General features: G+C 40.9%; 2 protein-coding genes across 10 annotated transcripts in view; both read right to left on the bottom strand.

The window, feature by feature from the left end:
- Positions 1–11,112, bottom strand: part of nf1a (neurofibromin 1a) — a 113,384-nt gene extending 102,272 nt beyond the window's left edge. For 2 of the 8 annotated variants that reach the window (XR_007808963.1, XM_018700459.2), the window contains exon 1: positions 10,652–11,109. Coding sequence is in view for 7 of the 8 variants with exons in the window: in XM_018700459.2 (XP_018555975.1) it covers positions 10,652–10,711 (60 nt within the window). In the remaining variant the exon portion in view is untranslated. Of the gene's footprint in view, positions 1–10,651 lie in introns of all 8 variants that reach the window. The other 6 variants (XM_018700445.2, XM_051065737.1, XM_018700478.2 and 3 more) reach the window with 6 other exon arrangements.
- A 4,696-nt stretch (positions 11,113–15,808) lies between these two features.
- Positions 15,809–24,142, bottom strand: smco4 (single-pass membrane protein with coiled-coil domains 4). Of its 2 annotated transcripts, none has more exons than XM_051065742.1 (2): positions 23,991–24,142; positions 15,809–16,740 (listed from the first exon to the last, which is right to left on the bottom strand). In XM_051065742.1, exon 2 carries the CDS (start codon positions 16,700–16,702, stop codon positions 16,523–16,525), a length of 180 nt encoding a protein of 59 aa, XP_050921699.1. In that variant the 5' UTR covers positions 16,703–16,740; positions 23,991–24,142; the 3' UTR covers positions 15,809–16,522. The 2 variants fall into 2 exon arrangements, with proteins under 2 accessions (XP_050921699.1, XP_050921700.1); XM_051065743.1 differs by lacking the exon at positions 23,991–24,142 and adding an exon at positions 16,850–16,910.
- Positions 24,143–24,994: the final 852 nt, after the last annotated feature.

Genomic DNA, 24,994 nt, shown 5'->3' with positions numbered 1-24,994 from the left:
TGTTTACAGACTGTAGGTTATAGTTTGATTTAGCAGCTGATTGAGTTCATCTAGTCATCTAACCTGGTTCTATTGATTTATTCAGCATCAGTTCAGCATCACCTGTTCCTCCTCGCTCTCTCCTTCTTGGCTCAGTATTTTCCTATTTTATAATATCAGCAGCAATGATTTTCTTGCAGCGGGCCGCCTCTACAAAGTATGTATGGCAGAAACACTGCAGACAAAACTGGCGTCTTGGTCACAGCTTGGTTGATTCTCTTGCCAGCCTATTGACACCGTCAGCCACTTTTAACTCGTCATAACACCAGTAATTTCAGCTCACCTGACACCAAAGCGGAGAGAACCAGAGCAACTCACACTGCCTGCCTCACACTGTTGCTCTACTTTCCATTTTCATCAAATTTTCTAACTCCACAGTTTGTTTTGTGGTTTGGTCATTGTAAGACAAGATCTGGTTGTAAAGTTTCCAGCCTTGCTCTGTTGCTCCTGCAGTGCTCTGTGTGTGTGAACTGTGAGGCAGCTAAAAAAATCCACTGACTCTTCCCTTTCTAAAAATAATGGCAGTCTTTGCGGTTTGCAAATCACATTAGTTCAAATTGCAATTCTAGTTCAATTTCGATAAATTGTACAGTCCTTTTTGAGAATATAATTTATTAATAAAAAATAAAATACCAGTTTACTGTGGAAACATGTCTTGTTGTAAATGATCAAAAGATGTAAATAAAACAAAAACTTGTGAGTATAATATGATGATCTTTGATAGGACTTTCTATGTGAAGGTGCAAATTAGAGTCAGCATTTTGTAAAAGTATTTCCTGTCTGGGGCCTCATGTTTTTAACTAAAAAGTAAGAAACAGTGTTTGTTATATCCAAGCTTCTTTTCAATCTCTTTTCATACAGGTCAACTGATGCAAAAGACAACAGGATAGATGTTAGTTTTGGTTCAGCCCTGTTAGCCCTGCTAGAACTTTCGTGTCTCTCTCCAGTTCATGTTTCGGACTTGTCCATAGCTTTCTTTACCACTGGAAGGTCAGGAAATTGCTGTGTACTGTGACATGCAGCTGCTGCCTGGCTGGCTGCTGTTGCGTTAATACTGTCATGTGAGCTTTTCCTCTTAATTGACAATTTTTTTTGCAATCCCAAATCGAGATTGTTTTATTGCCCAGTCCTACCTCTGATCAGCATTTCTTTCTACTTGGCCTACATGCTGTGCTATATGTTATTGTCAGGCTTCTAATGGTCCATCTGCAATCAAGTCAAATGAACAGGTATTCCAGCAGAAATCTGGAGAGGGGGAAAGAAACAGCAGCGAAAGAAGGACGGGATAAGACCGAAGAGACTTACAGAGAAGAGGAGATATAAGCTGTGTCTCCCCTCTCTCATTATGGGGAACATGAGGTCTCTGGCAAATAAAATGGATGAGTTGACAGCGCTAGCCCAGAGTCAGAGGGAGTACCAGGAATGTAGCTTAATGTGCTTCACTGAGACATGGCTGCATTAGGATATTCCTGACAACGTCTCCATCGAGGGCTTTCACGCTGTACAGGCTGACAGAGACAGCACCAAGCGCAAAGGTGGGGGGCTTGCCATTCTAGTGAACAACCAACGGTGCAATGCCACTCACATCACCACCAATGAGTGAATTCGTGGCCTGGACATTGAACTGTGTGCCGTTGGACTGCGACCATATTATCTGCCATGGGAGTTCTCACATGTTATCATTGTGGCAGTTTATGTTCCCCCCTCGGTCAGCCCGACGTCGGCAAGTGACACCATTCACTCAGCCATAGCCTGGCCACAGACTCAACACCCGAGTGCACTCATTGCTATGTTGCGTGACTCCAACCACATAACCATGGACACTACACTCCACACTCTACAACTTCTGTGTTGACACCATTGTCCCACCAGAGACTGTTCTTTGCTACCCAAACAACAAGCCTTGGGTAACAAAGGACATCAAAACCATACTCAACGAGAAGAAGAGGGCTTTCAGAGCTGGCAACAGAGAGAAGGTACGAACGATCCAGAAGCAGCTGAACATCAAGGGGGCAAAGGAGATATACAAGAGGAAGCTGGAGTGGAAACTCCAGCAGAACAACATGGGAGAAGTCTGGAGTGACATGAGGACCATCATTGGTTTCAGACCAACCAGCATTAGAGGACTTGAAGGCAGTGTGGACTGGGCAAACAAACTCAATCTGTTCTTTAACAGATTTGATACTGTGTCCCCGGATCACCACCCCACGGTCTCTTCTGCTGCCGGCCTGCAATCAGCACCTACTCCTCTCTCTCTCCCTCCCCCTTCTCACAGCCCGTCATCATCCTGTGATGACCCCCCTCACATCTCCTCCCTACCTGGGCCCCCATGCCGACGGCACTCTCCAACTCAACCCATCTAACCCACCCCCACCTGTCACCTCCACACTGGACATCACGGTTGATCATGTCAGGAGACAGCTGAAGAGACTCCACTCAGGCAAGTCTGCTGGTCCAGATGGGTTGATCTCCAGGGTCCTAAAAGCCTGAGCCACCCAGCTATGTGGAGTGCTTCACCATGTCTTCAGCCTGAGTCTTCAGAGGACTACAGACCCATGGCACTGACGTCACACCTAGATCAGCTCCAGCCCATGGTCAGACAACGATTGGACCCCCTCCAGTTCACCTGCCAGCCTAACCTAGAAGTTCAGAATGCCATCATCTATCTGCTCAACCACGTCTACGAACACCTGGATAAGCCAGCAAGCACTGTGAGGGTCATCTTGTTTTGACTTCTCCAGTGCGTTCAACACCATCAGGCCAGCTCTACTGGGTGAGAAACTGACAGCAATGCAGGTGGATGCCCCCTTTGTGTCTTGGATTGTAGATTACCTGACATAGGACCACAGCACATGCACCTGCAGCACTGTAGGTCAGACAGTGTGATCAGCAACACTGGAGCTCTGCAGGGGACCATCCTCTCTCCCTTCCTCTTCACCCTCTACACCACAGACTTCAGCTACTGCACAGAGACCTGCCATCTTCAGAAGTTTTCTGACGACGCAGTAGTTGGATGTATCAGCAAGGGTGAGGAGACAGAGTACAGAGCTGTTTTGGAAAGCTTTGTCACTTGGTGTGAACAGAACCATCTGCAGCTCAATGTAGCAAAGACCAAGTAGTGAGGAGGACTAGGGCTCCAGTGACCCCCATTTCCATCCGCGGAGTCAGTATGGATACTGTTGATGATTACAAGGACTTGGGGGTGTACTTGGACAATAAACTGGACTGGACAAAAAACACTCACGCCCTCTACAGGAAGGGCCAAAGCTGTCTCTATTTTCTGAGGTGGCTGAGGTCCTTCAACACAATATTAACAATGTATAGTCTATTTTGAAGGGTATATTTGTTTATTTCTTTATAAATTTTGAGGATTGGGTTATATCACTATTTTATTTTATTTGTATCTTTCATTATATTATTTTATTCCTCTTTAGTTATCTATTCTTGTGAAATGGAACACAGCAATGTAACACTTTCCCGCAAGGGATTAATAAAGGATTCAGATTCTGATGTTTTAATCAAAACTAGGTTTCACAGAACTGTGAAAAAGCTTCTGAGCAGATACTCCATTGTCATGTACAGTATTACTATTGCTTAAATCAGCCAGCCTCACAAAACTAACCACAACTGAAGAAGATATGTTCAAACATTATGGCAGAAATGCTGTAAAATGATGGTTTCACAGTATAGCTTGATTAAATTAATTTTATCCTGTCTTATATATTCCTCTAATAATGTTTTGTCCGTCAATTGTCAGCTGTACCAGCCCTAAAAACTGGACTCCTGACTGAAAGTCAGTCCAGCCTTATGGTTCCATCATGAAGTCAGACCATCACATCATCACATGCACATCATACACAATGTAAAACAGGCCATGTCTCTGTGTGTAGCCGGTACAGCACGGTGTGGTCAGAGAGCTCTTTGTTTCACACACCCAGGCATCGCCATTCCTCTTGAGGTCACACATAAAACCAGTGTCCAGTTTATTAAAAACACAAAGCAAAAACCAGTCCTCCTTCACCAAGGACTGTCTTACACTGAGTGCAGTGTTTCTAATATTTTGTCTAGGCTAAATAACCTCTTTACGACACAATAGAGTTACACTGCAGCACAATCTACATCCTCCAAGATGATCATACAGCTGAATCAAAGCACCCCCTCGACACTAACTGAACATCAGGACCTTCAGGAACAAGTTAGTCTGTTCGTAATAAACTGGATGATGAAGATGCTGTTTGTTTGTCCACATCAAGTCACACCATTGCTCTAAATGAAAAGAAGTGTGGATGTAACAGTTTCCTACTTCTTAGTTAAAGACACAATGTCCCTGAGCACAGCAGAGAAATATGGGTTCAGCCTGCAACTCCCTGGTACCAACTCCCAGACAGGAAATACTTTTCACAAACTGCTACACCTCCACACAGAAGTTCCTTTCAAAGAAACCTGTAATCAGTCGTGACAGGTTTTTGTTTTATTTAAATTTTTTTGATAGGTTACCACAAGTAAATTTTGAATGTTTAATTAAGCCATATAAAACATGATCGCACAGAAAGTTGTTATTTAATTTTTATTGATAAATTGTATTGTCCAAGTCTAACCAATGAACCCACTAGTTTCTTTAGGCTTCAGTCATTATCAAGATACTCTTCAAACGCAGAGATCAGTGGGCAACCCACCCCACCAACAGGACCCCCCACCCTTCCAAGAACAGCAAAGAAGAAAATTAAAAAATGTAAATATCACTGACATTCATGCTTTTCTCCCCGCTTCTTGTTTCACGTGTCTCCACATATGCATCCGCACAGAGGAGCGTAAGAGCCACAAGGGAGACATTTGACAACTCGCCACATGAAGTTCAAGAGAAGCTCCGACAAGCACAGACTCTGTAAATCATAGATGGACAGAAGTCGACCCCAAAACGCCAAAATGCCTCTCTATCAGCCTCCAATCAGCTCACTAAGGAAGTTTAACCTAAAAAGAAAGAAATTATATCCATATCTTCATGTAGACCTACTTTAATGTGTTAAGTAGTTAACAGTTGCTGACATGGATGAGTAAGACCACAGAAAGCTCTAACTACTTCACAATAAAAGCCTTAAAATAGTTGGCCAGTGTAGGGCTTTAATTGTGAAGTGAACTGAATTAAGTGAAACTTAACTAAAGCATAGAGCCAGGTAACACTGTCTGATATGGAGGTGCTTGTTCAAGAATGAAGCAGCGTAGTAAGTGTCATATGGTTTGGACTGCTGTTCAGACAAAACAAGAAATCTGAAAGAAAGAAAGTAATTAGCACATTAGTAATGAAAATAATCATTAGTTGCAGCCCTAGTGGTAGCTGAAAGTACTCATACACCGATCAACCACAACATTAAAACAACTTGCATAATATTACCTAGGTCACTTGTGCCACTATAACAACTATGACCCACCGGGGCATGGAAACGGGACCTCTGAGGATGTCCTGTGGTGTCTTGCACTAGGATATTGGCAGCAGATCTTTTTGGTCTTTTGGGTTGCAGGGTGGGGCCTCCAACATCTGGCTTGTTCTGGTGCATCCCACATATGTTTAAACAGATGTGGATCTGGGGGATTTGGAGGCCATGTCAACACCTTGGGGTCTTTGCCATGTTCCTTGAGCCATTTCTGAGCAGTTTCTGTGGTGTGTTGGGAGTATTGTACTGCTGGGGGTGGCCCCTGCTGTCCAGGAGTCATGGGGGGTGTGCTTGGTCTTCAACAATGTTAAACTGGGTGGCATGTATCAAAGTAACATCCAGATTAATATCAGGCCCCAAGGTTTCCCAGCTTTGTATTGTAAAGAGATGATTAAAGTTATTCACTTCACCTGTAAGTGGTTTTAATGTTATGGCTGATCGGTGTATATGACTAAAAAATAGGCTTACCATTTACAAGATCTAGCCCCCCACCCCCTCACACACACACAGTCACAGACTATAATCCTCCCACCCCACCCCCCACTACACCTTAAATTAATATTATACACACACCTATGCATTACATTAACGTCTCTCCGGACAATCACTGCCATCTTCAAACATTTGCACTTTACACTTTATATTTAAATTATGTATATTTATGTTCCTTGTAAATAGAGTTTTTGCTTTTTGCTCTTTCTAATTCTCTATATCTGTCTTTGTTTACTATCACTGTTCTTTAGCACCGATATACCAAGACAAATTCCTTGTATTGCAACCTTACTTGGCAATAAAGTCCTATTCTTATTCTGATTCATTAAGCAGTGAATGAACAGTTCACATTCTTCAAGTTGTGTCAGAAACACTCACAACCCTGACAGCACATCATCTGGCTGAGACAGAGACTTCTTTAATACCACATAGGATTCAATTTAATACCTGTTTCTCCTTCACAGTGACCCAAGTAAGAAAGTATGACTGAAAACTACGGGTGTGCACGAATAACCGAGTAACATTACATTACACAGTAAACATAGTCAACATCTATTTTTAAAAATCAACAAATTTTTATTTCACTATTTTTTAATCTGGTGGAGGTGGGAGGAAAGACGCGGAACTAATGTTTATGGTTCTGTTTCTGCCAAGTGCTTCTTCTTTGCTGCATATTGCTCTTCTGGAACAGACATTGGCAATAAAAAGAGGTGAATTACGGCATTATGCCAGGGGGCATGTTGTTTTAGCAGTTTCACAATCAAAATCAGTTTAATAAGGGCCAGCAGGCTGATAACATAGCTGCCACTAATGTTAGCTCACGTTCTTTCTAGACGCTCAGTTTGTTTTTAGGTTAGGATTCCTTCAGTGTTCATCGTTCCAGACGTTTTTACTGCAAGCTGAATTATCCACAGAGGCCTCAATGAATAAGGTAGTTTCATATTTAAAAAATTAATGTTTTTCTGCGATGCAGAAAAAAGGGACGTTGAGAGCAGCTCTTTGCTCAGCTTGTTTCTCTGACAAATGGTAAATGGACTGTACTTATATAGCGCTTCTCTAGTCTTTTCGACCACTCAAAGCGCTTCACAGATCACATTCACCCCATTCACACACATTCATACAGCACTTGTTCTATACAATAGTGCTTTCTAGCACAGACACACACATTTGCACACCGATGACACACATTGGAGGCAATTTGGGGTTCAGTATCTTGCCCAAGGATACTTCGGCATGCAGACTGGAGGAGCCGGGAATCAAACCACCGACCTTCTGATTGGTGGGCGACTGCTCTAACTCCTGAGCCCAGCTGCCCAAAAACTGAAGACCCAGACGTCTGAAGACAAAAATCCTCATCTGGTTTAAGATTGGTGTTATAACAATATATAAATTGACAGTGACGTGACTTGAAACATTCAGAAAGTAGTCAGTTTTAATGACTGGCCATCTGGCCAACAGCCAGGTTTATGAATTTATTGTACCTAAATGCTCATGTAACAGCTAATGACAGGAACAAATAACAAATAGCTTTGGTGACTTAAATGATTTCAGACGATATGCAGCTACAGCTCTGAAAAAGAATCTGATGGAAGGCAAAAAGTAACAATAACAGCCAAAGCATGGACAGCTCTCACGCCAGATTTTTTCGTCACCGTCACTGTTACATGGAAGTGACTGGAAGATTTCAGGTTCTGTGCTTTAGACTCTTAGCACAGATGAGGCACACTGCTGAGAATTAGCCTGAGCTCAGAAGCTGTTAGTGGGTCTTGGGAGGTAAAGTTAGTGCATCTGCACACCATAGTGCAAAAAACATGACTTGACATGGCAACATATTATTTAGGTTTTGGTGGAGGGCACGTGTTAACGATGATGTCACGGCTAATCAACTTCAACTGGGTGGATTAATTGACTTCAAAAAGTAATCAAAATGCAGAACCGCTGTAAATGCAATTCAACAGTCAAATATATCTATTCCGGGCTTGAAGGTTCATTCTTTACCTTGGAATTAGAAGTCTGACAAGAATCTCATCATAACGTTGACTTGCTTGGTATTTCCAACGTTTTCAGCTGCATCTCATGGTCTCAGCAGATACAGCTTAGTTTAAGTGGGTTAGACAGGTGACACGGGTAAATACTAAACCATCTCAATGGCAGTGGCACACCTACATCCTCAAAGAAAGCCTCGGAAACACCAAGTCAGGAACTTGTGATGAAAACTTCTTGACAACTCATCAGTTAATACATTGGTTTACAGAAACATCTGAAAACACTGGAGAATACCCATCATTATATCCTAACCCACAAGGTGAAATCATCAAATTGTCCATGCAATTTGGGTTAATCAAATGTTTGATTTTCTTTAATTTAAACACACCTTCAGCAATTAACTGGACCTGATCAGGATATTGTATATATCAAACCAGTGTCTGATCCTCTTAAACACTAGATTTCAAAATGCCCTATTTCCAACGATGACTGGAAATGCTACATCCAGACTGAGAAAAAGTACAATGAAGCATCTACAACTCTAAAGAAGAACTTGACAGAAGCCAACACAGTAGTACTAACAACAGCTGGACAGCTTTAACATCAACATTTTATGTCACTGTCACCTGGCATTACATGGGCAGTGACAGGAACATTTCTGGTTCTATGCTCCAGACTTGCAGCACAGATAAGACACACTGCTGAGAACATCACCGCTTGTCTGACGGTGCATTCTTAATGAGTGGAGCTCATTCCCATCCCTAATATATGCAACTAAAGTCAGCAAGCTAAATAAAACTTAAATAATTTCAAATATTAACTGTACTGATGATGTTCAACCAGTTAATATGTTATCCGTAATAAATAGCATGTTTCTTCAGATGGAAACTACAGTAAAGTGACTGGAACACTTTAGTTGGAATAGCTTACAGTAACAATAACCAAGAGGTGGGTATAACACCTAAAGCCACTTTCCTCTGACTGTAGTAATCCAAGCTAAGCTGTTAAAGCCTGGCTACAAGACTTCTGACGACTGAACAGAGCCAAATCAACACTGATTTTTTTTCTGTCAACACAAACTGGCTTTCAGATTTCCCTTTTAAACAACAATGACTCTTAACTGTGGTAATGCAAACTGATTGGAGTGACTGACAGAGGGTTAAAGATTACCTTTGTTTACCCTTTTTACTGACTGTAACTTTATCAAGTATACATAACTTCACTATTTTTAAAACTTCAAACAATTACAGTTACCAACCAGTGAGTGTAAACAGATTTAATAATAAAGTGAATGAAAATCACTGAAGAAAAAAAAGTTAAATTAAAGCTCCACTGTTGTTTCACCTGATGAATTTAGCAAACAGCCTGACAGTGGTAGTTGAGACATTAACTAGCAGGGAAGTAGCATGAACTCTTACTTCTGACGTTTCCTCACGTCTGCAACTTAGTAAACTATGTAGACAGGTATATTTGTTCATATGAATGCAGTGTGCTGATTATAGATGGATTAAGAGACCCTAACCCTGCCCCCACAGATAGGTAAAAGGCCTCCCACCCTGCCTATATAGAACACCCAGACTGAAAGAGACACAAAATAGACTTCAAGTAGTGATAGTTTTATGTCTCTTTGTAGTCACTCTGCATCTCTTTTGGATTATCATGTAACTCTCTGATTGTTTTGTATCTATTTGTAGTCAAATTGTATCTCTTTGTAGTCATTTTACATCTATGTGTGGTCCCTTTGTGTCTCTTTGTAGTGGTTTTGAATCTCGGTGATTGTTTTGTATCTCTGTGAAGTCTATTTCTATCTCTTTGCAGTCATTTTGCATCTTTTTGTAGTCCATTTGATTCTCTTTGTGCCCATTTTGCATCTCTATGGAGTTATGGAGTTTATCTCTGCGGTCGTTGTGCATCCCTTTATAGTAATTTTACAACCTTTTGTTTTGTATCTCTTCAGAGTCATTTTGTGTCTGGGGTTGTTTTATATCTCTTTATTGTCATTTTGCATCTTTTTGTAGTGCAATTGTATCTCTTTGAAGGCGTTTTGCATCGTTTAGAAGACATTTTGTATCTCTTAAATGTCATTTTCTATCTCATTATAATCATTTTGTTCCTCTTTGTGGTCACTCTTAGTTTTTTAACTGAGCTCTATGCCTTTGTGCTAACAGCGACTCGAACCAGGGGCTTTGGCCCAGAGACAGTCATTTCACACTGTGCCCGGTAAGCCGGTTTAGTAATCGCTGCACGGTGGTAACCCGGTCACATCTTATTTGTTTACATTAGACAGCTAGGCCTGCTAACGTTAGCTCACTAGTTGCGGTGAAAGAGCTATGAGCAGCGAACTAGAACAGAAACACAGAGGTGTGTGTGTAGAGGCTGAAACGTCCCTGACATGTTGTATTATTGTGTATTATTTATCAGTGGACGGGCTGCCTCCGTGCAAAGCCCGGGATAAATGTGGGGTAAATGTGCTAATTGACGGCGGAGACGGCGCTAGCTAGATAGACCTCCTCCTCGGTGTTTTTACAGTTTGGACAAACAGTACAGACATCTCAAAGCATAAAGTGTTTCTGCCGGGAAACGGTCTTTAAATCCGTCAGTAAAGAGGACCTGGTCTGTGCAGGCGGACCGTCAGCCGGAACGCTGGGCCCTCAGAACGACCACAGCTTGCTACACCCATCCCCTGAATCAGCCCATCTTACCTGCTCATCAAATCTTGTAATCACGGCCTGGACCCACTCCACGGGTTTGTGAGCCGCCATGGCCGGGCGGAGGGACACCGCAGCGCTGCGCTGGCTGATCCTAGGTGCGAGGCCGGAGCTGACGCGCTTATTTCTGCATGAAAATCTGCCCTGAATCGACGGGAGAGGACCACAGGGGCGAATATTTTTCCCTTTCTGTAGGATTCACCATGCCACCGCCATGACACACCACCGGAAGTCTTCTTCAGAGAAACTGGTGGGAGGTGTTGGAGACCAGGGCAGGGTCAAAACGGCTGCACTGACAAACATCGGTTCCTAGAAGGATCTTCAAAATAATCACGGTGACTGACCAAATGTTTCTTCAACTAATGACCATATAAAAACAGAGCTGCACCTTTTCTAAGAATCCATCTGTTTCTGTTTAGAGGTGTTTTTTCTGAATTTCTTGCTCCTCGGGTAGTTTGCAGCATCTAATGTCTGACAGTAAAGATATAAAAACTGTGGAGTGGCCGTTAACACATCTCGAATCCAAGACATAATCCTACACCGTGCTATGATTAAATGTTCTGCTCAATCACCTGAAGCGAATCTTTCTCCTGACGTCCTTTTTCTGTTTTATTTTGAAGGACGTTTTTCTTCACTTCCGCTGCTAATGTAGCTAGCTTCGGTCATTATCAGCTCGATGGAGCGCATGCGTCAAACAGGGTCAGACTTATTGCAGTGTTTTCAGCTCAGAGAATGATTTTTATTGTTTTCATCAATTAGTCAGAGTCCTTGTGTTAAGTGTTAAGAAAATCTGACGCACACGGTTTGTAGACTTCACTCAGTCCTTAATGTAGAAGAGAGGCTGTTTGGACACACAACATCCACTAAACACACAATATTGTGTTTGTAAAGTTCTCTGAAGGTGAAGACAAACAGAAACGGTTCACTGTCAAACATCCGCTCATCACATCATCCTGAATGACATGACATCATAGCACCTGTGAATGTATCATGGCCGAGGGTGGAGGAACTCCACTCAACTTAATCTATACTAAATTTGACTGATTATTCACAACGCAGCTGATGTGAAGTGTTTTACATAATTTACATCACATTCAGAGGAAAACAAAAGAAAAGAAAGACAACACAGCAGAAGAAAACAGAAAAATAACCTGGGCAGAGTTACAGTTAAAAGCTAATGAGTAAAAGGGTGTTTTCAGTTGACTTTTGAAACTCACAACAGATGGAAAGAACCATGGTGGGAGGAAGACACCCTGTTCACTGTCTACATGTGGGATTTCAGGACCAACTCTGAGTCTTGTCATCTACAGAAACTCTCAGCTGACACTGACAGTGTGGGATGTGTGGAAGATGGACAGGAGGAGGAGCTCAGGGTCTGGTAGACCGCTTTGTTAAGTGGTGTGAGGAAAACCACCTGTAGCTGAAAGAGGCCAAAACAAAGGAGATAGAGGAGGATTTCAGGAAGAAGAACACCTCACCTTCTCCAGTCTACATCAGACGTAGAGATCCTACAGGTCCTACAGGTACCTGAACATTCAATTGGATGACGAGCTGGTATGGTCCACACAAACCTCAAACCTGAGCCAGCTCATTTCCTTCAATGCGTGTAACAAGATGCTCCACATGTTAAGTCTGTTGTTGTGAGCACCATCTTCTAGGCTGTGGTTTGGTGGGGAAGAGGCATCACAGAAAGAGACACCAACAGACTGAACAAACACATAGAGGCGGCTGAGTCAGCTGTTCACACTGGAGGAGGTGGCTGAGGACAGAATATAATATTATTATTCTAATCACTTGGCTCCTGGAACACTATAATATTGACGGAACTTGGACATTATTACACATTATCTTAAGCACTTTATGCCTCATTTATAGCCAGACTATCAATCAGAATGACTCTAAATTACCCATAGGTGTGAATGTGAGTCAAGTCAAGAAGTCAAGTCAATTTTTATTTATATAGCGCCAAATCACAATACATGTTATCTGGAGGCACTGTACATAGAGAACAAGTCTAGACCATACTCTTTACATTCTAATATTTTCAAAGAGAGACCGAACAATTCCCACCAGGAGCAAGCACTAGGCGACAGTGGCAAGGATAGAGATATAGGTAATATTAATAATAGTAATGATGGCTATAAAAATAATAATGACAGTCATAATAGTAACAGCAACAGGACTACCAATAAGACTAATACATTTTAAATGTATGAACAGCCGTGAGCAGGATCGTGGAAGCAGCAGGAGACATGCCATCACAGATCAGACTCTACAGTCCTGGAGGCAGAAATACCTGCAGTCAGCAACAGGAAAAGAGGAGAGAGACTAAAAGCACAAAATTACAGGAGAGAATGATGAAGAGAGAGGACAGAAACAGAGAGAAAGGGGACACAGCCTGGATGCTAATGTACTTGAGGGAAGAAACAGAGTTAGAGTAATGCAGTGATTTTAAGACAGTTTACAGTAACAGGTAGGTAGAAGCCTGAGACGTAGAGACAGAATAAGGTGCTAACTGAAAGTTAGGGCATAAAGATGAGTTTTAGGTTTGGATTTAAAGGCCTCAATGGAGTCGGCGTGTCTAATATCAATAGAGAGGGTATTCCAGAGGAAAGTGGCCTGATAGGAAAAGGCTCTACAGCCAGCTGACTTCTTTTTAACTTAGGGGACACACACAAGCACTGCACTCTGAGAACACAAAGCACGGGATAGAATGTAAGGATTAAGGAGATCAGACAGGTATGCATGAATTTTGTTGGTCATTAAAAGCACCTTGATCTGGCATGAATAAGAAGCCAGTGAAGGGAGGCTAAAATTGGAGTAATATCGTCAAACTTTCTGGACTTAGTTAACATTCTTGCTGCAGTATTCTGACAACAACAAAACATTACAGTAATCTAGTCTTGATGAGACAAAAGTGTGATTTAGAATTTCAGCATCTGCCATAGAAACAAAAGACCAAATCCTGGCTATATTCTGTAAGTGAAAAAAGGTGGTCTTGGTTAATGTACTGAGAGAGCAGGATCAAATGTGACACCCAGATACTTTGAGAAATCAAACATTTGTCAAGGGACATTGTTACTTGATCAAACTGGTGTCTATATCAGGCTGAGCCGATGACCAGCATTTCAGTTTTATCTGAATTAAGAAGCAGGAAGTTTTGAGACGCCCAGCTTTTCACAGCAGACAAACAAGATCTCTATTTCCATAATTTGAGAGGCACTGTCAGCCTTTATTGGCACATATAGTTGGGTATCATCAGCATAAGTGAAAATGTCTTCCATGACTATAAATAATTTGGCCAAGAGGTGAAATATAAAGACAGAAAAACAGGGCCCCAAGAACAGAGCCCTGGGGTACTTCATATTTCACATCAGAAAATGCTGATGTGGTGTTATCACAGGAGACACACTGAGTTATATCAGATAAGTAGGATTTTAACCAGCTGAGGGCAAGTCCAAAAATGCCAAATCTATTTTCCAGTTGGTCAATGAGTGTGCAGTTGTCTATAGTATCAAAGGCTGCACAGAGATCTAGTAAGAGAAGCAGAGAGGTAGAATCTGAATCCACAGGGAGCAAAAGATCATTTCCACCAGTGCCATTTCAGTAGAGTGAAAGGCCCTGAAGGCAGACTGAAAAGGTTATAAAAGTTATTATCATCTAAGTGGGCTGAAAGCTGCTGAGACACACCTCTTACTAGTATTTTTGAAAAGAATGGAAGGTTCGAAACAGGCTGATAATTACTTAGAGACACAGGATCAAAGTATGGTTTCTTGTGCAAAGGTTTGACCACAACTGTTTTAAACCTCATGGGAACAGTGCCAGTCATCAATGATAAATTCACCATATCCAGCACTGCAGGTCCCAAGCAGGCCAGAGATCTGAGAGATGGTTGTCTATAATAGACATGTCATGATAGACTGGTGACCTGTTCTCTGCCTCTTGCCAAGTGTCAGCTGGGATTGGCTCTACCCCCATGTGATCCTCAAGGAATAAACGACATAGATAATGAATGGATGTATCTGGATGCTATAACAATTTAAGTGATTGATAAAGTCATCAATCAATCAGAACACTGAGATCATATCCTCTGAGGTCATATTTGAGGCAGTCTAACAGCCAGAGAGAGAGTTTGTAATTTACTCTTTGCTGTGTCTGGTGCCACTCCTTTATTCTTTCATTCACTGTTTATTACAACACTCAGTAGTTGACTCACAGTACAGTGAACACAGAAATGCAAACTCTGACACTCGTACACTGAACAGTGCTCTTCCGTTGCATTGTGGGAATCTTTGAATGCATGAATATATGAATCCATTTCCCAGACAATACTGTCTAAATATAGTGCAAGAGCTAGTAAAAAAGAATTAATACTATTCATGCCCGGCTGTGTATATATTTGTATGTGTATATATACATGTCCAGTATTTCCTCTCTTTTAGCTATGTGTTTGGTCTCCACCACTCATGAGGGTAATCTCTGTCTCTTCAGCTGCTAAATGCTCAACTGTGTTTACCAGCTGCTCTCTGTTGAACGTGTTGATCTGGTGCAGTGAGTAGCTGTTCTGTGGTCAGTCAGGACACTGGGGTCATATTCAAAGGGCTGAATGTAGGATTCAAGAGGGAAATACTTAGGTCGTGGGCTCAGATTCCCCCAGCATCTCTCAGAGAAAGTCTAATATTCTTTATTTTCCGTACATTTGAACTTCCTTTGTGACTGTTTCAATGTTTCTCCAAACTGTCAGGGAAATAATTCTGGTGGTGAAATGTCAAGTCAGAAAACAGCCACATTTAATCAGCCTAAAAACCACCAAATGACCTCAGATCATTACATTCCCAGTAACAGCACTGAAAACACGACAGGGTACGGGAACACTTTATCTGTGCAGTCTGTTAATTATCGACTGTGTGCTGCAAGAGGCAATAAGAAGGATTAAGGAACTGTGATTATAGATTTTAAAAAAAAGGATTACCATCCTGCTGCCACAAATGTTCACTACAGCATCAAATGTGGATTTATCCGCCACTGAAAATAGTCCCCGCAAAGTTAAACGACAGATACCAGGAACAAGAAGCTCAGTGAAGTCACATACCTGATTACTGTTCTATGACCTAGATGCACTGAGGCACAAAGAAGAACCACAGATCGATGTGCAGGAATCTAAAACATTGACCAAACTTTATTTTTTCAAAAATCATTTACTGAACCGTGATAACACTATTGTGAATCTGTTAAGGCACCTTGTTCCATCTGCACAGATGTCACGAATGACTCAAAGGTTTGGTTATCAATAACTTAATGGAAACATTCACATTTAAGATGAAATTCAGGAGTGTTTGAACATACTGGAGACAGCACTTTTTTCAGTGATTTTTAGTAAGATATTTTAGTGATGCATTCAGCTGAAGGCAGGAGAATCTGGATCCTACCTCATACAAATCATGGAAATATTTACAAAAGCACCCAGTCCCAACAGGAGAATTGCCTTTGACCTTTCACCTGTTGAGACTTTGTTTTTAAACACCTCTGGTTGTACTTGGCAGACTGTGCACAAGTTCTTTGGTATGTCTGATATTGCATCATTTTGTATGACATCAAGATTAATAATGTACAGCTCATCTTCATTTGTCTGAAGGCACTGATGAGCAGCTGCAGCTTTGCTCAGCTGGACGACTTCTGTGTCCTGAAAGCAAACAGATACACTGTGGCAGAGGGTAGGCCAGTCAGTGGCCAGTCACCGGCCTGCCACTCACTGCAGAGGGATGGCTGTCACATGACGGGGGTAATCCTTTGGGTATAGCTACTGTCAGTCAGTCAAACTCAGTCACTTTGGGAGTTCATGTCTATTTAGTAGAACTGTAACTTCTACTCGATAGCATCAGGCCTGGTGGCCACGTAGACAAAGACCACAATGAGCAGGACCACCACGGCCAGTGTAGGCAGGACCACAGTGGCCACCTGCTGCCGTGCCTCCTGCATGGCCTGCTTCCTCTCCTTCTTGTCCTTGGACGTTTCTTTCTTGGGTTTGCCTTTGAGCTGCCTCATGATGTCTGGAACAGCTCGCTCTCCGTCCTTACAGGAACCTGAGAGAGAGAAACAGACAGAGTCATTATACAACAAGTAGTTCCGACCAAGCAATCTGATTGGTCAACAAGACATTTAGAATGTGCTCAAATCAGCATGACAGCACACCTTACTCATCACTAAAAATATTACTCTGCCATATCCGTTGCAACATTGTATCCATCTGCGTGGCAACACTGTAACTGCCAGAGCTGGAGCAGCAAAAGGGGAACAAAATGGATTGGATTATAGTTAATTTTGATTTATTTGGCGGCCTCAGATTCGATGAACAGATGGAGGAGGATAAAAGGAACCAAATGACAAAAAACAAGAGAGCTGTGCCAAATGAAGAGCTCAATCAACTTGAATTGTCAAGGAATGAACAGAATACGTCCCGATCAACGTCTTGGGCTGTCAGATGTTTTCAGGACTATCTGAAAAATACTAAGCAAGATGTGGATTTTTTAACTGTAACAAAAAAAGAGCTAAACAGGATTCTTCATGAATTTTGTGGGTCAGCAAGAAACAGGCAAGGTCAGCACTACTCCATCAGTAGCTATTTGGGTTGAGAAAATCTTAAAATCTGGCTGTCAGGGTCTGTCATTTTTTGACAGAGAGAGAGAGAGAGAGATAGATAGATATAGATATATACATATAAAACACTGTCAAAGTCACATTTATAGAATAATTAAATTAACATTTTTAATTGTGATCGCAGTGAAAATATTTTAAAAAAATATTTGGCTTTCTCCATCTAGCTATAACTTAAAATTCATGTAAAAGTTTGCGGTTGCAGAAGCTACATCTGTGTGAGTAAAAAAAATGCAGCATCTTTGTTAGAACGGGGCTGATAAAAGTAAGCATTTATTTGTGCACTAGGCTATTGATTTAATTCTGTAAATTCCGAGACCTCGATAAAGCATTAACATCAGCTCAGAGTTCACTCATCTGGGACTAGAAAATCATTTCTGTTGCTAGCTCGTTACTAAGGGTCTGATTATTAGCCGTAGTGGTAAACTCAGTTCCATTACACATAAGAGTCCACTGACGTGACTGATTGTGTTCCAGTAATTAGTCAGACCCCATGTATTTCCATGGAAATGGGAAAAACACTCGCCAAAACCTTTTAATTTTGAGAGCAAATTGCTCCTCAACATGAACAGAATTTTAAAATGAAATCTAAACTTGACAGGAAGCCAGTGCAAACACTTGGGTGATGAGTGCCCTGATGGCCGAATGGTTAGGGTGCGTAACCCATGGGTCTACGTGCCCTGAGCAGGTTTGACTCCCAAGCTGGTCGGACATTTGTTGCATGTCATTCCCCTATATTCTCTCACCATTTCCTGTCTCTCTATACTGTCCTATCTAATATAACAATAATTAGAAAAGTGGGGTGATGTGTGATGATTTACAAGTGTGACTTGAAAGCCTTGCAGCAGCATTTTGTACAGATTAACTGACACTTTGCTTAGACAAGAAAACAGTGCATTACAGTAATTCAAACATGAAGAGATAAAGGCATGGACAAGCATCTCCAATTAACTTTTTGAGACAACAGTCCTGAGTTTAGCATTGTTTTGTAAATGTAAGAAACAAGATTGTGTCAGAGACTTGACAAGAGAATTGAAAGTCATTGAGTGATCAAAAATGACACCAATGTTCAGAACATCAACTGTCAGACCACACTGCAGACGCTGAGCAGAACCTCACAGGAGAACATCCTCATGTTCTTCTGAACCTCTCTGAGGTAAAAATCTTTGTGGTTGTGTGTTGTCTCTTCCATTAAGTCTCTCCTCTCCTCTCTGCTTTGATGGCAGAAACAGACATTACTGTCACTTTTTATCTGCATGAGATATTCACAATAACTCAGAATAAATCACCATCAGACAAAAGAACTAAAACATTCACTCTGCTTATTGACAATAAATCCTTAGCCTGACTTTAGTAATCGGAAATTATTTGTAGGTTTCTATTCTACTTGTGATATTGTTCACATTTCACTTCGTTAAATGTAATTTTTGGACGTCAATAGAACCACTAGACTCTTTAGTGTGAAGTACCCTCTGATCAGATCTTTAAAACCCATTTGATCTGATGCAACTAATGCAACTAAATCTGATTTAGATGGGAGAAAGGGTTCAATGACCCACAGGACTTAAAAAGCAGAATTTCACTGACCAGTCTTTGTGTACTGTCTGACACGGATGTTGGTTAAAACACCAGAGCCAATATGACACCTGAGCTTCAGTAGTGGGACAACAAAAATAGCTCTATTTCAACACCAAAACAAAAAAGGAAGATGATGTTCTCCAATAACATCAACATTAACAGAAATAGCCATAAAACAACTCTGCTTTAATAAAGTTATGAATTAAATCAAAAAATATCAGATTGAGAAGAAAATATTCTTTAAAGAACAGCCCTAAACTTCAACTTAGAACTCACTAAACTTTAGTAACAAGCAGGAATTCAACTGAATTTATAAAGAGGTGAAAGTGAAACTCAAGAGGGGATTCCACACTGATGGAGAACTACAACTATGTCTACACACAGTGATCCATCCAACCTTGTTATGATTACGATCTGGTCTCCAACATTGAGCTTCAACATACAGCTGACTTAAGAGACAGGATTTCTCCTGTCTCTTCTCCTGTTGACTAGGTCCACACACAGTTGCCTTACAAAGTATTCAGACCCCTTTACTCTCTGCACACTGTACTCTGATATACAATCAGTTTTAAATTGATTTAACTGATATTTCTGCCCATCAGTCTACACTGAGTGAGCCATGACGACAAAGTAGAATAATGTTTCAGGATCTGTCTGCACATCTTTACATTGTGGTCAGGTTCAGATCAGGCCAGACTATCAAACCATTTCTGAAGCTCTGAGTGTTCCCAGAATCACACTGACCTCAGCAACTGTGAGAGGGAACAACTTTTGACTCACAGTCCTCCCAGAGTCCTCCCGGTCTCCACAGTCCTCACAGTCTCCCACAGTCCACACAATCCCCCACAGTCCTCCCAGAGTCTACCCAGTTCCCACAGTCCTCCACAGTCCTCACATTCCACTCATCAGTCTGTCAGGACTGTGGAGCGTTCCAGTTGTACTCCGAAGTCAGAATTTCAAAGTTCCTAGCCAGAAGCTTCAACTGTGGGCTTGTCCTCAGAATGCCCACATGGGCTCCGTGTGGGTGACCCCATGCGGGGCCCACAGCAGTTTTGCCCTTTGGGGCAACCATGAGGATTTACTGTGGGCAACCCCTTAAGTCTAAATATAAATGTTGCATGGAATCAGAGGTCTGCAATAAGTAAGTCACAATAGGTTGTCCATAAGAACATTAGATATTCAGAAAGCATGTAGAAAGCACACCATATCAGTGGTTTAACAAAAGTAATTTATTTAACAAAAATAACTGAATTAAATTCTTAACTGAACATTAACAAGGTGTTGGTTATTGATATCACTGAAATAAGTAGGGTAAGGTGTGCATGAGGGACAAGACAGGGATTGGAGACAGCAAGTGAGGTAGCACATCATAATGAAAGATGAAGAAAGCACAGTCAACATGAATGATAGAACCAGCTTCCCCAAAGATGTCTGACCCTGAGGATGTGGATTCTTGTTCTCTAAGAGAGAATACACAAGTAAACTTAAAGTGACAAAATGACAAATGTATATCTCACATTTGTGTAGTTTGTCAGTCTATACCTACACAGTGGCAAACTGTTGCTGCAAGTTAGCATTCTTCAGGCTTCAGTTAATCATACAGTGAGAATGGTTACACTTGGCAGGTTGATTCCATTTTCTGCAGTAAAGACAATTTTTTTTAACATGAGCCAACTCAACTTCTGATTCCCAAATTCATGTTCATAATTTGGAGATTGTCTTCTGTTTAACACATCCAGTTTAGCCTGTAGGCTAACGTTGTTTTCCAATATCCATAAATCTGAAGGTAGGATTCAACTGAACCAGTTCAGTAAAAACAGTACAGTATTACAGTAGCCTATCCTTTTCCAGTCATCAAAAACTGTAGAGTAAAAACAGTCATTACAGTTTCGAAGAACAATTATTTGTTAATTTCCTCCCTGTAATTCCTGCACCAGCTCTCATGTGAATTCGTTTGAGCAGAATTAATCACAATATGCTGACCAGATCAATCAGAATCAGAATCTTACAGTACTGATGGTGCAGACTACAACTCCCATTATCACACGCTATTTCATGATGTCACCAACACATCTTCTGTTGTTTTGATTGAGACCCCCCTAGCGGTGAAGTGACATATTGTGCATTTAAATCATTGTACAATCGTAATTTATTTCTAACAGAAGAAATGTGATTAAAGACAACTTTAAGGCTCAATGAATATAAATTAATTAAAAATATTTCACATATAATAAGAGAACATTAATGCTATTTGAGGGAAACCATTAATAGACATTAAGGGTGAATCATGGAGGGTTGCCCATGAATGTAGACAGAGCTTTTACTTACAAAAAGGCTCCTTTATTATCAGTATATCACAGTAAGTAGTATCAAACTTATCATAGATCATATTTATCCATTTTTGAACATTTTCAACTACATAAAGTGATGAGTAAGCTATGATCAGGTGTTGGAGGTGTTGTTATCTGTTCTATCTAGAGTTTGAGTTTGTGGATTGGCACACATGCATTCCATAGCTTGAGTTATGTGGTTTTTATGTGTTATGTATTTTTTTTTTCATCTCCTTGGTGTGTTTGGTGATGCTCCATTGGCTGAAGAGTAAGTGATTTTTAAATGATGCTTTAACACTCAAAAACTGACCTAATCCAGTTTGAACCCTTTCATTCACACATAATAGCTGGGAATATATAAATTATAAGCAAATACAAACCAAAAAATATTTTGGAATTATTGTTCTTGTTTCTATACTGTATTTTTTAACCTTTCAATATCTGTAATGTCTCCTTGAATATGTTTACATAAAATGTTCCTTTCGTCTTGATTTCCTTCGTAATGTATGGAGGATCATTACATTTTTATGTAGGTGGATAAAAGTGTCTGTTCTGAGTATGAAAATTTTTGTTTAATAAAACCTTCAACGTTTTTTAAATGAAATGTGCATGATTAAAAGTGGGTTGCAATGTGTTATCATTGCAGCTTGAATAAAATGCTGTGCCTTGAAAATGTCTGGGTTTGGTGTTATGAACTTACAGAACCCAGCTACAGTCTTCTGGAAATTATTTGACAATATACAGTGAATATAGGTTGCTTTAAAATTGCATGCAAATGTATTAAAATTTTAACTGAATACTTTCTGATGGCATTGTAATAGCACACAGAGTCACATAATAAAAATCTACTTATTTGTACTCAGATGTCAAATATGGTCTAAAAAATCTACCAGGAATTGTGGGAGATTTGTAGGAGCCCCGCCTGTGGATCAACCAAGCCAAACTTAGTTACTCCAGATGAATCAACTGCAATTCTCTCATTATCTTATTCTGTCATGCTCTTAGTTAATTCACACTCTTCCATGCTCTCTCACTTTGTCTGCTAACACCAGCCCAATTTTGGTTTTTATATACAATACACAAAAAATCCTCAGGTTACTCCTCATAAGATCCTTGGCAGCATGATTAACATCCTCAGGTGGAAATGCCCATTATGGAAAACACAAGTGTATACTTTTCTCTTGGACAACTCCAGTCTTGTTTTTTACATTTACATTACAAATGTTGTTTTCTTTCTCACTTAGATGCTGTGACAGCTTCTGAGGTTGAAGCCTCAGTTACAGTATGTTCTTCTAACATACTGTTCTTCTTCTAATGTTATGTTCTAATGTCATGTTTTAATATCAGGTTCTGTTATATAGTTTGTGTTATTTTCATTATTCCATTCATTTAACGTGCCATTTTGTAATAATTTCTTCAACTTTTTGGATATCAATAAATGTAACTACTTGAAATGACTCATTACTGCTACTTTCAACATGTGCAATTATTCAGCATAAGCATTTTCCAAGAAAATATGGTCTTCTAGGACCCATAGAGGGATATGGCAGGAATGTGGGGCCCCACATGGCCCAACACCTGCCCCACATAGTCCCACACCTGCCCCACATGAATCACCTGCCACCTGTTGGGTAATTGGGGGCCCATTCTTCTTAGTGTGGGAAGCAGGGATAGACTGATTATTGGCCAGGCCGATTATCGGCGCCAATATTCGCATCAGCCTTTTTTTTAATCCGACGGCCAATAAGACATCAATTTAAAACTGGGTTATTTTGGCTCTGATGCAGCTGCGCCTCTCTGTCTGCAGTCACTACTCTGTGTCCAGCATTGTCCCACCCACAGCACCATCTGATTGGTTACGGAGACTGTGTTTATTTAACTGTCATTTAACATTTCACATCATTTAACCTTCATCATTTAACCTCCATTATTTAACCTTCATTGTACACACCATAGCTGTCACTTTTCAACAAGTCAGATTCAAACCAAGTCTAAGTAACATGTTACTTGTTTGAATGTGAGGAGCTACCTCATGCAGTCCTCCTTTCTGTAAGCTGCTGTCAGACTCTATAACCAGGTCACCTGAGCAGCAGTCTGTCTTCATGTTTGATCAGGAGTCAGTGTGCATGTGGAGCAGGAGAAAAGTCTCAGTTCAGTCTACAGCAGGTCAACTCAGCTCTGTGTCATTTCCTATTAATGTTAAAATATAGTTAACTGTGGTGCTATTTCAGAAACCTCTCTCTCTTGCGCACACACACACACACAGTGTAAACCTGTACAGACTTCATGTACATGAAACTTGTCAGGAGTATTTTCTGCCTCTACAACTAGTGAACACACCTCCTCACACACCACTGCAGACAAGACTCACACTACACACTGTTCCTACAGTCACTTCACCAATATCAGGCACTGATTTGAACTAACAAATCCACCACGTTGAATTACTGTAGTGAACAGTAGATACAGTAACATGGTGTTTTACTGTTAACAGCTGAGTTAGTGCCCCTGCTTTAGTCTGGTAAACACAGTTTGTTAAACTGAGTTTCCAGGTCCACTGCCGGGACTGATATATACTGTCAGACCGTCAACAGACCGGTCATGGCTGCCTTCTCTCCTCAGGAAGTTAGTGAATATTACGCTCGTGTATCCGGTGGCTCCTCGCGCCACTCAGCACGTCCTAACTTTGGTAAAGGTGAGCTACAGCTCAGACTAAACCCTGCAGTTACTAAGTTAAGACAGACACGGAGAGTTAGAGGGGGCATACTTACAGCTGCAGTGAAGTTAGTCTGGGTCCGTTCCTCCGCTCAGTTACAGGACAGAGTACACCGACCCAGACCCGGATCTGGTCTGGTCTGGTCCTCACGGAACTCGACGTGGCAGTAAGCGGACGGGGTGCAGGAAAAACCGCTGTCAAGTTCACTGACAGGACCATATGGAAACTTCCGGCTGCACCCTTCAAAATAATACCATACACCAAGGAACAACAACAACAACAACAACAACAACAACAGCAACAATAATAATAATAATAGATGCTCAGGGCTCGAGAGGTTAGAACCTCTCTATGTAATGACAGACTCAAAACATCCAGTTATTGTTATAAGTTATTTTTCTTTAAATAGCACCAAATCACAACAGAAGTTATCTCAGGGCGATGGTGATGATTAATCCCGTAAATTAATATGATATGAGGAGAAACATTATTACCTGCAGGTTCATTCAGTTACATCGACATCCAAGAGATATTCAACAGGATGAAATGTAAACAATATGATGACATGACCAAAACAGAAACAAAATACAGGAAATAATTTCAAATTATCGAAGTCAGGCTGAGGATAAACTGTAAATAAGTACAGGAATTATTATGAAGTGATGCAGATTAAAATAAAAAAAAAAGACTCAAACAGAAAGCTCATTCACTGATCTATAAAAATATCTATTGATCTTTATTATGTGCCACCATGTAAACTGTCAGTATCCTGTAGGAATTATGACTCTACTTTTCCAGTGATCTGATTGGTCAGTAGTTGGGCTGTTGACAGGTTTTGATCTGATCCTCTGAACAACACTGTGATCAACCTTATAGAATTACATCATTACATCTAAAAGTGTCACTTCTTCAACAGTTCATCTCTGATGCTGGATTATCTGATTATCAATAGTCACAGTGAATGCACTGTCACAAGTCTCCTGTGAGGAGGACATGTGGTCAGTTCATCCCCAGAGATGTAGAAGTCACAGAAACAAAGAATCTGATTCTCTATGTATC

The sequence above is a fragment of the Lates calcarifer genome, linkage group LG21, assembly GCF_001640805.2.
Source record: "Lates calcarifer isolate ASB-BC8 linkage group LG21, TLL_Latcal_v3, whole genome shotgun sequence".
NCBI lineage: Eukaryota > Metazoa > Chordata > Actinopteri > Centropomidae > Lates > Lates calcarifer.
The sequence above is the reverse complement of the archived record's forward strand: the minus strand, read 5'-3'. Positions and strand labels throughout refer to the sequence as shown.

Bases quoted from the DNA above. Each gene is read 5' to 3' on its own strand.
- smco4 (XM_051065742.1), bottom strand. From the start codon at position 16,702: ATGAGGCAGCTCAAAGGCAAACCCAAGAAAGAAACGTCCAAGGACAAG.